The sequence below is a fragment of the Hylobates moloch genome, unplaced genomic scaffold (assembly GCF_009828535.3).
Source record: "Hylobates moloch isolate HMO894 unplaced genomic scaffold, HMol_V3 SCAFFOLD_5, whole genome shotgun sequence".
NCBI classification, from domain to species: domain Eukaryota; kingdom Metazoa; phylum Chordata; class Mammalia; order Primates; family Hylobatidae; genus Hylobates; species Hylobates moloch.
The window spans coordinates 142191141-142206102 of record NW_026652280.1 but is presented as its reverse complement, the minus strand read 5'-3'; the positions used below and the strand labels follow the sequence as shown (position 1 = coordinate 142206102).

The following is a 14962-nucleotide window of genomic DNA, read 5'->3' as shown; positions in this document are numbered from 1 at the left end:
GAATCTGCAACTTCTGTACTTGAGCAACATTGAATATAAATAAAAAATCTGGCTAGACGTGTTAAAAATGAATATGGTCCAGCTGAAATGTTAGGATTAGTTTGTGTATTTGGCAATGGAATACCATGAGTGTAATATTTTGGGGAGGTTAATATGTCAGAGATGTGAATGATTAAAGGGAGTAATCGGAAGCAGGGAAAACAAGTTATTTTAAGAATTCCACATTGGCACTGAGTAAAAATGTAATTCAAAGAATGAATAAAATTTACTAACAAATAGAGAAAAAAGGAGAAGTTCAATGATAACAGTTCTATTACTGTTGTCTCTATATATGAGCGACTTGGTGCTTCTTGGATTATCTATAAATATAGTCCCATCGTAAATAAAATTCAAACATTTTCAAGTATTTGATGATTCTACTTAGACCTTTAAATTGTTAAAAATGAGTGAATACTTTTTTCTTTTAACATGTTTATTGGGTATGTAATACATGCATTTCATTTATGAATTCAAGTAACTCACAATTTAGGGTCATATAAATTCATAAACAATACCTTTTAACATAATATTATGAGATCAGTGAAAACAAAGCAGCCAAGTTTGTTTTCCTAGGAAGTATGTGGCAGACTTCACTGAAGAGGTGCCATTTGAACTGAGCCTTGAAGATGATTAGAATTTCCTTCAGTAGAGCAAATCAAGGGAATTCAGTAATTTTATCCACTTCTTCCCTTACAGAATCAGTCCATGCTCTGTAGATATTTATTGAAGACTACGGATACTTAATAAGTGTCTGTTTTGTGTAAGGCACTACCAGATGTTAAGAAACAAATTATTGTTATGCACACATAATATTTATACATAAAGCTACAAATTTAAGAATTTTGTCATATAGATGCTGTTGCATATTTGTTTAGATTGATAGAAATTTTATTACACAAAACAAAGTATACAGAAATGAGCTGTTACATGGCAAAATTCATTGGTCAGTGTTTTGTTAACTGTTATTCACACATAATATTTATACATAAAGCTATAAATTTAAGTTTATCTTATAGATACTGTTACATACTTGTTTAGATTGATATGAATTCCATTACACAAAGTATACACAAATGAACTGTTAAATGGCAAAATTCATTAATCAGTGTTTTGTTATTGGCCTTTTATGTAGTCCTAATTTGATTACATTATTGTTCTTATTTATTTTACTTGTCAGTATTGTTTCTATTTTTATGTTTGTCAAACAGTTGGCAGTAAATCTGAAGTAAGATTTTTTCAGATAGATTGTTTTAGATAGATCTTTTTCTTTCTTTCCTTTCCTTCCCTTCCCTCCCCTCCCCTCTGCTTCCAAAGAGAATCACAGAAATTTCTTATCCTTTAGTGTCAAAAAACAAGTGCTCAAAATTTTCGTTAAATGCCACAGGTTACTTTCTTTCCCGAAAATTAACAAGGCAAGTTTTACTTACTTTAAATCAAAAGAGATGTTTTGGCCAGGCACGGTGGCTCACACTTGTAATCCCAGCACTTTGGGAGGCCAAGGCGGGCATATCGCTTGAGGCCAGGAGTTTGAGACAACTCCTGGCCTGGCCAACATGGAGAAACCCCATCTCTGCTGAAAATACAAAAATTAGCTTGGCATGGTGGCGCGCGCCTGTAATCCCAGCTACTTGGATGGCTGAGGGGCGAGAATCGCTTGAACCTAGGAGCGGAGGTCACAGTGAGCGGAGGTCGCACCACTGCACTCCAATCTGGGGGACAGAGTGAAACAACGTTTAAAAAAAAATAGAGAGGTGTTTCTAAGTGAGATCACTAAATCAGGGGTTTAGGTAAGTAGTAGTCTTCAGTGGTAAGATTTTAAAATTAACATGTCTCAGCCAACTAGAAGGAACTTTTTTCTCTCAATTCAAATTTCTTGCTATGGTGGATTTTATCTAATTTAAATCTTGTATTTTGTTCTTTTCAAATTTTAGAATGTTTTAAAATGTACCCCTGGTAATAGACATATGTCAGCAGATTATAAGTTTGATAAGCAATACTGACATACTAAGTGTATGTAGTTCCTGTATGTATTAGGCCTAAATCAATGAATTAGAAACATTCAATTTTTTAAAGTGCTATTTCACATTGTTTTATTTATATGTGTTATAAATTTGTTTTGCAAGAGTTTTTTCATGCCCATTTCATACTAGTTTTTTTTATGAAAAGTTAGCTGCTTATAAGGATTCATAAAATCTGTATATTAGTTGATTTCCTAGAAAAAATACAGCCTGTCTTTAGCATGTTATGTTTGGAGGACGGCTTGGCCTTCAGTTGTTTGCATAGACTTGTCATACATGTTTAACTAGTTTTCCTTTATTTAAAAAATGTTTAGCCTACTATATATATATAAAGCTTTATGTTTAATGCTCTTATTAGCCTATATATTAATATTAAAACATCCAAACATAAAGCCTTTTAGGCAGATACCGCAAGTTTTTAAAATCCTCATCTCTAGCTGAAAAGTGTTTTGCTAAGAAAAGCTCAGTAATGTGCTGTTTTATATTAACAGGAAACAGAACAGCAGTAGTGGTTTGAATACCCTGCAAACAGGAAGTTTGACACATGCATAGCTCTTAGCTTCTGTGTAAGAAGTTGTGAGCTCCTTCTGGAAACATTTGCAGTTACATTAAGTAAAGTGTAAATGCACATGAATGGCAGCTTATAGAGAACCACCTTGTAACCAGTATACAGGTACAACTACAGCTCTTCAGAAATTGGAAGGTTTTGCTAGCCGGTTATTTCATAGACACTCTAAAGGTACTGCACATGATCAGAAAACAGCTCTGGAAAATGACAGCCTTCATTTCTCTGAACATACTGCCTTATGGGACAGATCAAGTAAGTTTTGTTTTTTAAATGATACATTATAACTAGCAACTAAAATGATAATTGGTGTTTTACAATCAAACATAAACAATCCTCTTTTGTTTGTTGTTTTCTGATTTTCAAAAGGACATTTTGCAAGATGAAGTTGAAAGAATTCCATAAAAACTTGATTATAAGTTGAGCTGAATCATTCAGCTTTCATCATTGTATGGTTTTATTTTTGACTATTTAAGTTCAATATCAGTGACAAGGTTTTCTATAAAATTCTTACATCATTTCTAATGTACTTTTTTTGTTGTTCTTACATAAAAATGAAATACTTAAGTTTCAGAAACAACCATCTGTTTACTTCTTAAAATGTCTTGTATTTATAAGCTTTAAACTTTGAAAGGGGCAACAAGACTCTTGAATTTATAATTACATTTCTATTGTGTTTGCCATGGTTTTATTTTTAAATGCATGTGTGAAAGTTATTTCAGTTTTACAAACAGGAATTTCTAAAATAAAACATAATTATTCTATCTAAATTCTTACACTTATAACATTATGGATATCAAAAACTTTATAATTTTATGTTATTTATACATATGATTCAAATGCAGGAAAAAGTTGGTTATGCATGAATCACATTCTTTCCAGGCATGTTAAAATGTTTGGACTTACAGCTTTGCTAAAATGGTGCTGTGGAACCATTTTTGGTGCCATACACTCTAAAAGATAAATTGCACATATAAACAATACTAGTGCCGCCATTCTACATCTCACCTTGGACCCTCCTCAAAGTATTTCTGTGACTCCAATTAGAGGAACAATAGAATTACCCTTGAAACTTTTGCCCTCTTTGGTGTGTTTGTTTGATCATCAAATAGCACTAGGGTTTGACTCTTTCTGTTTATGTATTTGGTAGCAGTTAAGGAAGAAAACTCAGACAACCACAACAGCAAAATCAAGAATGGCTTACAAAATTTACTCCTAGGTTTATACAGCACCTTGACAGTGTTATAGAAGCTTATTTGAATTAATTTTTTATTGAATCAGAAATTTTTTTACATTCTTCAAACTATTTTTGGGAGATTGAGGAAGAACATGTATTTGTGCATTTTTTCCACTTCTAAGGTTTTGGGTTATTTATAGTCTTTACTGTATAGCAAGTTGATGGATGAGGAATATGAATATATATCTTCAAGTTAATGAACTGTTGAATATTGAAATAGTGGTATATTATTAAACTTTACCAAAGCTTGTTAATTATTGTCCTTGCCCTATTCTTTTCAATTGCAGTCTTCTAAATCCTTTTGGAAATTATTTTTATGCATTTCAAATATCTTTTAATTTAAAGTTAAATGAGGAATGAAGACAGAATTGAATTAATTTATGTTTCATTAATACCTGCTCCTCATATAGTGGGTGTTTAGTAAAAGTGTCTCAAATAAATGAATGTTAGGGGTTTTTAATAATTAAAAGTTATGTTTGAACTAGACTTTCACCACTTTTTAAATGTATGGGACCTGTGATGCTTTCTAAAACATATTTTAAAATCTAATAATGGAAAATAGTATCATGAGCCATGATTTCTATTGGATAAAATGCTGTTTTTTTTTTATTGTGAAGTCAAAACAAATAGGATCCTTGCACACAAATAAAATTAGGAGCAAACCATGTAGCACTGCAAATAATATGCATGATGTAAGAAATACTTAAAGAGTAACTGAATGTTCATTAATTAAGTATTCCTCTACTTGACTCTCCTTCTTATATCCCTGAATACCATAATAGAGATAATAATTTTACATCTGAGTATGGTAGCATGAAGCTATAATTTCCTATTATGAAATGTGTTATTGTAGAGGAGAAAACACTGATAGAGCTGAAATAGAAGAATCCGATCATTTCAAAATTCCAAGGTTTATTTTTGTGGTGAAAACACAATTTTTATTTATTTGGCGAATGAGTTATAGAAGGAGTTCTGACTGTACAAAGTTTCATATGAACCACATTCTTCAAAGCTACTTAAAGCAGTTTACTTGCATGACTCATTTGACAAGGGAATGTAATGTCTCCTGATGATAAACACTGAATATGTTTATTCCTAAAGTGTTTTTATAATGAAATAAACTAAGCATAGAAACTACATCAATTTACAAAAAAAATTCATAAACCTTTGTATAAAGATCAGTTACCAATTTAGGAGACATGAAATGCAGCATGCTTTAATCCAAGTTTCTTTCGTGTCCAGTGACATATATATAGGAAGAAACACAGAACAAAGGCCACATAGTGGTCTCCAGGTGTTTCATCTTTTACTATTAAACTAAGTAACAGAAATTCCTGTTTGATTAAATAAATATGTAACAGCTAATTGCATGCACATATAAATACATGAAGTTCAAAGAAAAGCATGGAGGAATTCTGCTTTTTGTTCCAACTCAGAATGAATGAGAGCATTGACATGCGTTAAGTTCTCTTTCTAGCAAATTTATTATAGTTAGCTTTTTAATCTTCCTTTGATCTTAAATGTGTAGAGTTATACAATGCTGACTTAATGAAGGTCTAACTACAGTATTTTAGAAAGCAAATAGGTCAATACCATCAAATACTTTTTCTTCTCTTTTCCTATGAATTGACAGGCTATTTCTCTTGTAAATACAAATCCATATTAGTAAATCTTAGATTTAAATATGACATTAAACAAATGAGCAGTTTTGATTATGGATGTCCTCTAGCAAAATCATAAAGTGATTACAGTAGACCACTTCAGTCAGTTTTACCTTTGCAAATTTTATACAATCTCTCAGACAGTTTACCTCCTATTTGTTAGCCCATTGAATCTGTATCATTTTAACTTCTCAGCTAAAAGACTTTCCACCTTTGTCTTTTTATCTGCTTTTTCCACTTGAAACTATTCCATAAGCTTCTTGATAATAGTCAATTTCTACTCATTTGGTAAAACTTTTTTGAGTATTTACTATATCATAGTAAGTAAGCAAGTTTCCAGGAAAAATAAGATCTAGTTCTTACCCCCAAAAAGAAGAGTAGGAAGAGCAAACATAATATAATATTCAAAGCATAATGAAATAGTTGCTTTAAAATGTCTAAGCTTACTGTGGAAGCTAAGTGTAAGAAAAAAGTTGTTACTAAAGAGATAATGGGGGACTTCAAAAATATTAAAGAATGAATAGAATTTTGAGACCAAGAGAAGAAGGTTATTTTAAGAAAATAACGTACACAAGTATGTGAAAATATGAACATTTAGAACTTACTTAAAAGGTTTAGTAAGATACTGTCTAGAAAATTAGTTTCTGGATTTAAACTTTAAAAGTTTTCTATTAGACATCCAGAATTTTGTACTACGCTATATTAGTGGGGAGCCAATGCAGTTTTTTAAAGTGGAAAATAATATAATGCAACCTTTGTTAAAAGAGCCTAAAGATTTTAACTATCATAATACAGGATAAGTGATGGATTCCTTTTACAACAATGCTTGTTCAAGATGCTGCTTCTGTCTGGAATTCTCTTTCTTCAATTCTACCAGTGGTGAGATTTGCCCATACTTTAGGCATCCTGTCAGGTATCATCTCCGTAACAAAACCATCAATGCATCCTATTCATCTATCCTTCATCCTTATTAGAGTCTATGCTCTTCCTTATGTTCTTATATCACCTTATACTTAACTTTTATTGTAGTTTATTTATAGTATTTCTGTAGTATAGTTTATATACTATATATTATAGTTTATTTATAGTATTTAAAATGTATTACTATTAATCCTTATGTATCTATCTCTCATGTTTGATTTTGAACTCCTTGAAGGCAAATAACTTGTCAGTTTATTTCAGTATTACTAGCATAATTTTCAATAAATCTTGAGTTATTTGTTAAATTAACATTAAACATCACTGCATATTACACAAATGAGCTTCTTACTAATTTGTTCTATTGTGATCTTTGCAATTTATTTTAAAAGCCCATGGCCATTAACCAAAAGCAGTCAAATGCTGACCTGGCTCTAGTAAATACCAATTTTCGGTGTTACCTGTGTATTTTTATCATGATTTTTAATAAAAATTTAAGTAACAAGCAGACTTTATAGTAAAACTAAAATAGTTGGGATATTAAATGATGTTGAAATCAGGAAATCATTCCATGAGCCATTTAGCAATGCAAGTACTATATCAACTGTACTAACATAACGAGAAGCTTTTACTTGCTTGTGCTTTGCAAAAATAGCCATATGACAGAGTTAGAAGACAGCTTGCTACTCAAAGTGTGGTCCCTGTCCAGCATTATTAGCATCTCCTGGGAGCTTGTTAGGAGGAAGAATCCCAGGTCCCACCTAGACCTACTTAGTCAGAATCAGCATTTTAACAAGATTTCCCAGCTGATTTATATGCACATTAAGGTGGGAGAAGCACTTTTTCCCTAATAACATTTTAATATGATTTCCAAATGTATATCTTCACTGGAGAAAATTTTGAAACTATAGGAAAAAACAAAGAAAAACGTAAAACAAAAGTATACACAATTCTGCCAAAAGGTAATGACTGTTCATTTTTGTATATATACTCTATTTTGTGTATAGACACACAAATTTCTACCAGCTCCAATTTTTTTTTTTTTTAAACAGAGTCTTACTGTGTCACCCAGGCTGGAGTGCAATGGTAGGATTTCGACTCACTGCAGCCTCTGCCTCCCAGGCTCGAGTGATCCTCCCACTTCAGTTTCCTGAGTAGCTGGGACTATAGGCATGTGCCACCATACCCGGCTAATTTTTTGTAGAGTTTCACCATGTTGCCCAGGCCAATCTTGAACTCCTGAACTCAAGTGATCTGCCTGCCTTGGCCTCTCAAAGTGCTGGGAATACAGGCCTGAGCCACTGCACCCAGCCCAGCTCCAAAATTTGGATCTTTCAAAACGTAATGTTTAGTTAACATTTTTCTTTATAAAGAGTTGTTCTACAATACTATTTTGTATTAAATCATAAGGATATACTATAATTTATTTAACCAATCATTGGCCATCTAGGCTGTTTTTAATGTTTTGCTATTAAAAAATGCCGTGATAAACATTTTTATAACTAAGTATTTGTACATATTTAGGATTATTTTTATATTTCATAGGATTAATTTGAAGAAGTTATGACCATTTTAAGGCTTTTGCATTAAATTAATCGAATCCCAGATAAACATGCATATCCTTTTGGAGTTAATTATTATAATAATTATTTTTTCATAGATTATAGCACTTGAGAATGTGTGAAAATAATTATATAGCTACTATCCTTAGTGATATTTTTAAAAACAAATTTAAGGCCGGATGTGGTGGCTCATGCCTGTAATCCCAGCACTTTGGGAGGCTGAGGTGGGCAGACCACTTGCAGTCAGGAGTTCAACAACAGCCTGGCCAACATGGTGAAACCCCATCGCTACTAAAAATGCAAAAATTAGCCAGCCTCCATCTACAGGTGTGGTGGCGCACACCTGTAATCCCAGCTACTTGGGAGGCTGAGGCAGGAGAATCACTAGAACCCAGGAAGCAGAGGCTGCAGTGAGGTGAGATTGCACCACTGCAGTCCAGCCTGGGTGACAGAGTGAGACTCTATCTCAAAATAAATTAAAATAAAATAAAGAAAACACATTTAACATTGTAAAACTTATTCTCAAAACAGTATATTGATATTTTTAAAAACTAAAAATACAATGGCCCATTATACTTCCTTCTGTTACAACTACCAGGGTCATGGTAAGAACATTATATGTTTGTCCCCTCCAAATCTCATGTTGAAATGTGATCCCCAGTGTTGGAGGTGGGGCCTAATGGGAGGTGTTTGGGTCATAGGGGAGGATCCCTCATGAATGGCTTGGTGTCCTCCCAATGGGTAATGAGCTGGTTCTTGCTTTATTAGTTCATGCAATAACTGGTTGTTTTTTAAAAACAAACATAGCACCTCCCCCTCTCTCTTGCTCCCTCTCTTTGCCTGTGACACGCCTGCTCCCTCTTTGCCTTCTGCCATCATTGAAAGCTTCCTGAGGCCCTCATCAGAAGCAGATGTTGGCAGTGTGCTTCTTCTACAGTCTGCAGAACCATGAGCCAAAATAAATCTCTTTATAAATTATTCTGCCAGGTATTTCTTTATAGTAATGCCGAAATAGACCAGTCCATAACAAAAATCTGAATGTGGAAAATATGGACTGGAGAATTTAACTCCATTCTTAATAAGTTGACATTGGAAAGTTTATTTCTTCCTCCCTCCCCCTCAGCTTTATTAAGGTATACTTGACAAATAAAATTGCATTTATTTATAATGTACAACATGATGGTTCAATATAAGTATACATTGTGAAATGACTAAAACAAATGAATATCCACCTCACATAGTTGCTTTTTCATGGCAGAAAATTTAAGATTGAATCTCTTAGCACTTTTCATGTATAGTCATACCTCAGAGATACTGCAGGTCCAGTTCCAGACCACCACAATACAACTAAAGTCACAGTAAAGCAAGTCACACACATTTTTTGGTTTCCCAGTGCATTTAAGTTATGTTTACTCTATAGTCTATTCAGTGTGCAATAACATTATATCTTTTTAAAAGTACATATCTTAATTTGAAATTATTTTATTGCTAAACAAATACTAATGATCATCTCAGCTTTCAGCATTTCCCAATTTTTTTGCTGGCAGAGGGTCTTGCACTGATGTTTGGTTGCTGATTGATCAAGGTGATGGTCGCTGAAGGTTGGGATGGCAGTGGCAATTTCTTAAAATAAGACAACAAAGTGACACACTTGACTGACTCTTCTTTTCATAAAAGATTTCTCTGTAGCATGTGATGTTTTGGGTAGCATTTTACCCACAGTAGAACTTCTTTTAAAATTGGAGTCAGTTCTCTCAAACCTTGTTACTGCTTTACCAACTAAGTTGATGCAATATTCTAAATTCTCAGGTGTCATCTCAATAATCTTCACAGCATCTTCACCAGAAATAGATTCCATCTCAAGAAACTACTTTCTTTGCTCATCTGCAAGAAGCAACTCCTCACTCATTATAGTTTTATCAGGAGATTGCAGCAATACAATCACATCTCCGGGCTCCACTTTTAATTCTAATTATCTTGTAATTTTTTTACCACATCTGCGGTGACTTTCTTCTCTGAAATTTTAAATCACTCAAACGCATCTATGAGAGTTGGAAACAACTTCTTCCAAACTCCTGTTAATGTTGATATTCTGACCTACTCCCATAAATCACAATGTTCTTATGGCATCTGGAATGGTAACTCCCTTTCAGAAGGTTTTCAATGTACTTTGCCCAGATCCATCAGAGGAATCATTATCTGTGACACCTTTAGCCTTATAAAATATATTTCTTAAATAATAAGACCTGATCCATGCCTGCAGAATGGATGTTGTGTTATCAGGCATGAAAACAACATTCATCTCCTTGTACATCTCCATCAGACCTCTTGGGTGATCAGGTGCCTTGTCAATTAGCACTAATATTTTAAAAGGAATCTTTTTCTGAGTGGTTCCCAATGGTGGGCTTAAAATAGTAAACCATGCTGCAAACAGATATGCTGTCATCTAGCCTTTCACGTTCCATTTATAGAGTACAGGTAGAGTAGATTTAGCATAGTTCTTGAGGGCACTAAGAGTTTCTAAATGGTAAATGAATATTGGCTTCAATTGGAAGTCACCAGATGTATTAGCCCCTAGCGAGAGTCAGCCTGTCCTTTGAAGCTTTGAAGCCAGGCATTGCCTTCTCTCTAGCTAGGAAAGTTCTAGATGGCATCTTCTTCCAATAGAGCAGTGTTAAGTCTGCATTGAAAATCTGTTGTTTAGTCTAGCCACTTTCATCAATTATTTTAGCTAGATCTTCTGGATAACCTGGTGCAGCTTCTCCATTAGCACTTGCTGCTTCACCTTGTACTTTTATGTTATAGAAAGGGCTTCTTTCCTTTAAACCTCATGAACCAACCTCTGCTAGCTTCAGACTTCGCAACTTCCTCACCACTCTTAGCCTTTATAGAATTGAAGAGCGTCAAGGCCTTGTTCTTAATTAGGCTTTGGCTTAAGGAAATGCTATGACTGGTTTGATCTTTTCAGACCACACAACTTTCTCTATATCAACAATAAGGCTGTTTTGCCTTCTTATCATTAATGTGTTCACTGGAGCAGCACTTTTAGTTTCCTTCAGTAACTTTTTTCTTTTGCATTCTCAGCTTGGCTGTTTGGTGCAAGAGGCCTAGCCTTTGGCCTGTCTCAGCTTTCAACATACCATCCTTACTAAGCTTAATCATTTCTAGCTTTTGATTTGAAGTAAGAGATGTGCAATTCTTCCTTTCGTCTGAACACTAAGAGGCCATTGTAAGGTTATTAATCGGCGTAATTTCAGTATTGCTGTGTCTGAGGGAATAGGAGGGCCCAAGGAGAGGCAGAGAAATGGGGGACCAGCTGGTGAGTGGAGCAGTCAGAGCACACACAACCCTTATCAATTAAGTTCACCATTTTATTTGGGTTCAGTTTGTGGTGCCCTAAAACAGTTAAAATAGTAACATCTGAACACAGATTGCCATAACAGATATAATAGTAATGAAAAAGGAAATGTGAGAATTATTAAAATGTGACACAGAGATATGAAGTGAGCACACGCTGTAAGAAAAATGGCACCAATAGATTTGCTTGACACAAGGTTGCCCCAACCCTCAATTTGTAAAAAGTGCAATATCTGCTGAGTGCAATAAAGCAACACGCAATAAAAGGAGGGGTGTGCTTGTATTAATGCATTATTATTAACTGCAGTTACCATTCTATACGATGAATCTCCAGGACTTATTCATCCTGTCTAAGTGAAATTTTGTACCCTTTAGCCAACATCTCCTAAATCTTCCTTCCCTGAACTCTCCCATCCTTCAGCCCCTGATAACCAGCATTCTATTCTCTACTTCTGCGAGGTTGATGTTTTTAGGTTCCACATGTGTGACATTATGCAATATTTGTCTTTCTGTGTCTGCCTTATTTCACTTAATATAATGTCCTCCAGGTTCATTCACATTATCACAAATGAAAGAATTTCCTTCTTTCTTAAGGTTGATAGTGTATTCCACTGTGTAGAATACCATACGTTGATGCCATATCTTGTGAATAATGCTGTAATGAACATGGGAGTACAGATATCTCTTAGACATACTGATTTCTTCCTTTTGATACATACTTAGAAGCTGGATCATATGAAAGTTCATTTTTAATTTTTTGAGGATCCTTCATATCATTTTCCATAATGGCTGTACTAATGTATATTCTCACCAACAGTGTGCAGGGGTTCTCTTTTCTCCAGGTCTTAACCAATGCTTGTTATCTTTTGTCTTTTTTATAATAGCCATTCTAACAGATGTGAGGTAATAGCTCATTGTGGTTTTAATTTTCATTACCCTCATGAGTAGTGATGTTGAGCATTTTTCATATGCCCATTGACCATTTTTATGTCTGCTTTTGAGAAATGCCCATTCAAGTCACCTGCCCGTTTTTTAAATTGGGTATTTGTTTTCTTGATATTGAGCTGTTTGAGTTCCTTATATATTTTCAATATTAACTCCTTATTAGATATGTGATTTGCAAGTATTTTCTGTCTTTCTGTAGGTTGTCTCTTCACTCTGTCGATTGTTTTCTTTTTGCACAAAAGCTTTTAGTTTGATGCAATGAACAAACCAATAAGGCATATGAAGACTTTGAATCAGTAATCAAAAAATCCTCCAACAAAATAAAACCTAGTAGTACTTCATGGCTTCACTGGTGAATTTCTATCATTTAAGAAAGAATTAATGCCAGTCCTTCTCAAACTCTCCCAAAATAACTGAAGAAGGGGGAATACTTCCAAGCTCATCTACCAGGGCAACATTGCTCTGATACCAAAGCCAGACAAGGACATTGCAAAAGAAAATCATAGGCCAATATCCCTGATGAACATAGATGCAAAATTTCTCAACAAAATACTAGCAAATTAAATTCAACAGCGCATTAAAGGATGATACACCACAATCGAGGATGGTTCAACATACACAAATCAACATATGTGATACACTATTAACAGAATGAAGGGTAAAAGTTATATATAATCGGCCAGGCGCGGTGGCTCACGCTTGTAATCCCAGCACTTTGGGAGGCCGAGGCGGGCGGATCACGAGGTCAGGAGATCGAGACCACGGTGAAACCCCGTCTCTACTAAAAATACAAAAAATTAGCCGGGCGTGGTGGCGGGCGCCTGTAGTCCCAGCTACTCGGAGAGGCTGAGGCAGGAGAATGGCGTGAACCCGGGAGGCGGAGCTTGCAGTGAGCCGAGATTGTGCCACTGCACTCCAGCCTGGGCGACAGAGCAAGACTCTGTCTCAAAAAAAAAAAAAAAAAGTTATATATAATCATCTCAGTAGATGCAGAGAAAGCATTTGAGAAACTTTAACATTCTTTTATGATGGAAACTTTTTAGTTATGGAAGTGCTGTACTTCAACATAATAAAGGCTACATAGGATAAGCCCTCAGCTAACATCTTAATAGTGGTGAAAAGATGAAAGGTTTTCCTGTAAGATCATGAACAAGGGAAAGGATGCCCACTGTTAAAACTTCTACTCAATATGATACTGGAAGTTCTATCCAGAGCATTTAGGCAATAAATAAATAAATAAATAGCATCTAAATTGGAAAGAAAGAAGTAAAATCTTTTACATGTGCAAATATTATCTTATATATTAAAGACTCTGAAGACTCTACCAAAAAAACTGTTAAAACTAACAAATTCAATAAAGATGCAGCATACAAAATTAAAATGCATAAATCAATAGTGTTTCTGCATACTAACAATGAACTATGGAAAAAAGAAATCAAGAAATCACTTCTTTTTACAATATCACAAAAAATGCGTAGGAATAAATTTAACCAAAGAAGTGAAAGATTTGTACACTGAAAACTTTAAAACATTTATGAAAAAGTGAAGAAAACACAGTGAATGGAGATATCTAATGTTCATGGATCTGAAGAATAAATGTTGTTAAAATGCTTCTAGTATCCAAAGTGATCTACAGATTAAATGCCATCTCTTCCAAAGTTTCAATGACAAGTTTCACAAAAATAGGAAAACCAATCCTAAAACTTGTATAGAAACACAAAAGACCCTAATAGCCTGAGCAATCTTGAACAAAAACTTTTTCCACTTTAAAAAATTGGTCAGTGGGTAATAGCAGATGGTCTGAGAGACAAAGAACTTTGAAAATAAGATGTCATTCAGAAAGAAGTAATAAGTTGAACAGGAAGAATGGTATGTGTCTGAGAGATTGAATATTACTTTCATGTCCTGAAACCATGGTTGCTTTCAGCTTTGGTGTTTCATTATTGTTATTTAACAAGAATGGCTCACTTGAGAGACAAATAAGTTGTCATCTTTTAAATATTCAGTTTAATCACCGGCACACTTACCTATTCAAATTAGCAAGAATTCCAAGGTCTTTTCTTTGAGTCTTCATTCAGCTGCTTCAAGTATTGCTATACTCCTAGGAGTTTACTCATTCCAAGGATACTAATTTGCTCTCCAAAAGTTGAAGAAAGAGATGGGGATTTTTATTTTTATTTTTTGTAGACAGAGTCTTGCTATGTTGCCCAGGCTGGAGAGTAGTGGTGTGATCATGGCTCACTGCAGCCTTGTTCTCCTGGGCTCAAGCTGTTCTCCCGCCTCAGCCTCCCAAGTAGCTGGGAATATAGATGCATGCCACTGTGCCAGGCTAGTTTTTTTAAGTTTATTTTTTGTAGAGATGAGATCTTGCTGTGTTGCCTGGGCTGTTCTTGAACTCCTGGGGTCAAGCAATCTCCTGTATTGGCCTCCTAAAGTGCTGGGATTGCAAGCATGAACATATAAGCTAGTGATATCATTTTTAGCCACTGTTGATTTTACCACTGCTACATTGTTTCATGATTCAAAAGTGGCCCCAACAAATTTTATGTACCTTGTTTTGTTGATGTGATGCCACTGATCCTTGCAGAGACCTCAATGGTTCTTAATGACAGGATGATTCACTCTTCAGTATTATGTTCATTCAAAGGTTATGTCAAAGG

General features: G+C 34.5%; 1 protein-coding gene across 2 annotated transcripts in view; it reads left to right on the top strand.

The window, feature by feature from the left end:
• PRKACB (protein kinase cAMP-activated catalytic subunit beta) overlaps positions 1 to 14962 on the top strand; it is a 157515-nt gene that overhangs the window by 61938 nt on the left and 80615 nt on the right. The window contains exon 1 of one of the 2 annotated variants that reach the window (XM_032155495.2): positions 2600 to 2877. The exons of the other annotated variant lie outside the window; for it this stretch is intronic. Within the exon in view, the coding sequence (XP_032011386.1) occupies positions 2691 to 2877 (187 nt within the window). The 5' untranslated portion in view covers positions 2600 to 2690. Of the gene's footprint in view, positions 1 to 2599; positions 2878 to 14962 lie in introns of those variants that run through there. 2 annotated transcript variants of the gene reach the window in all.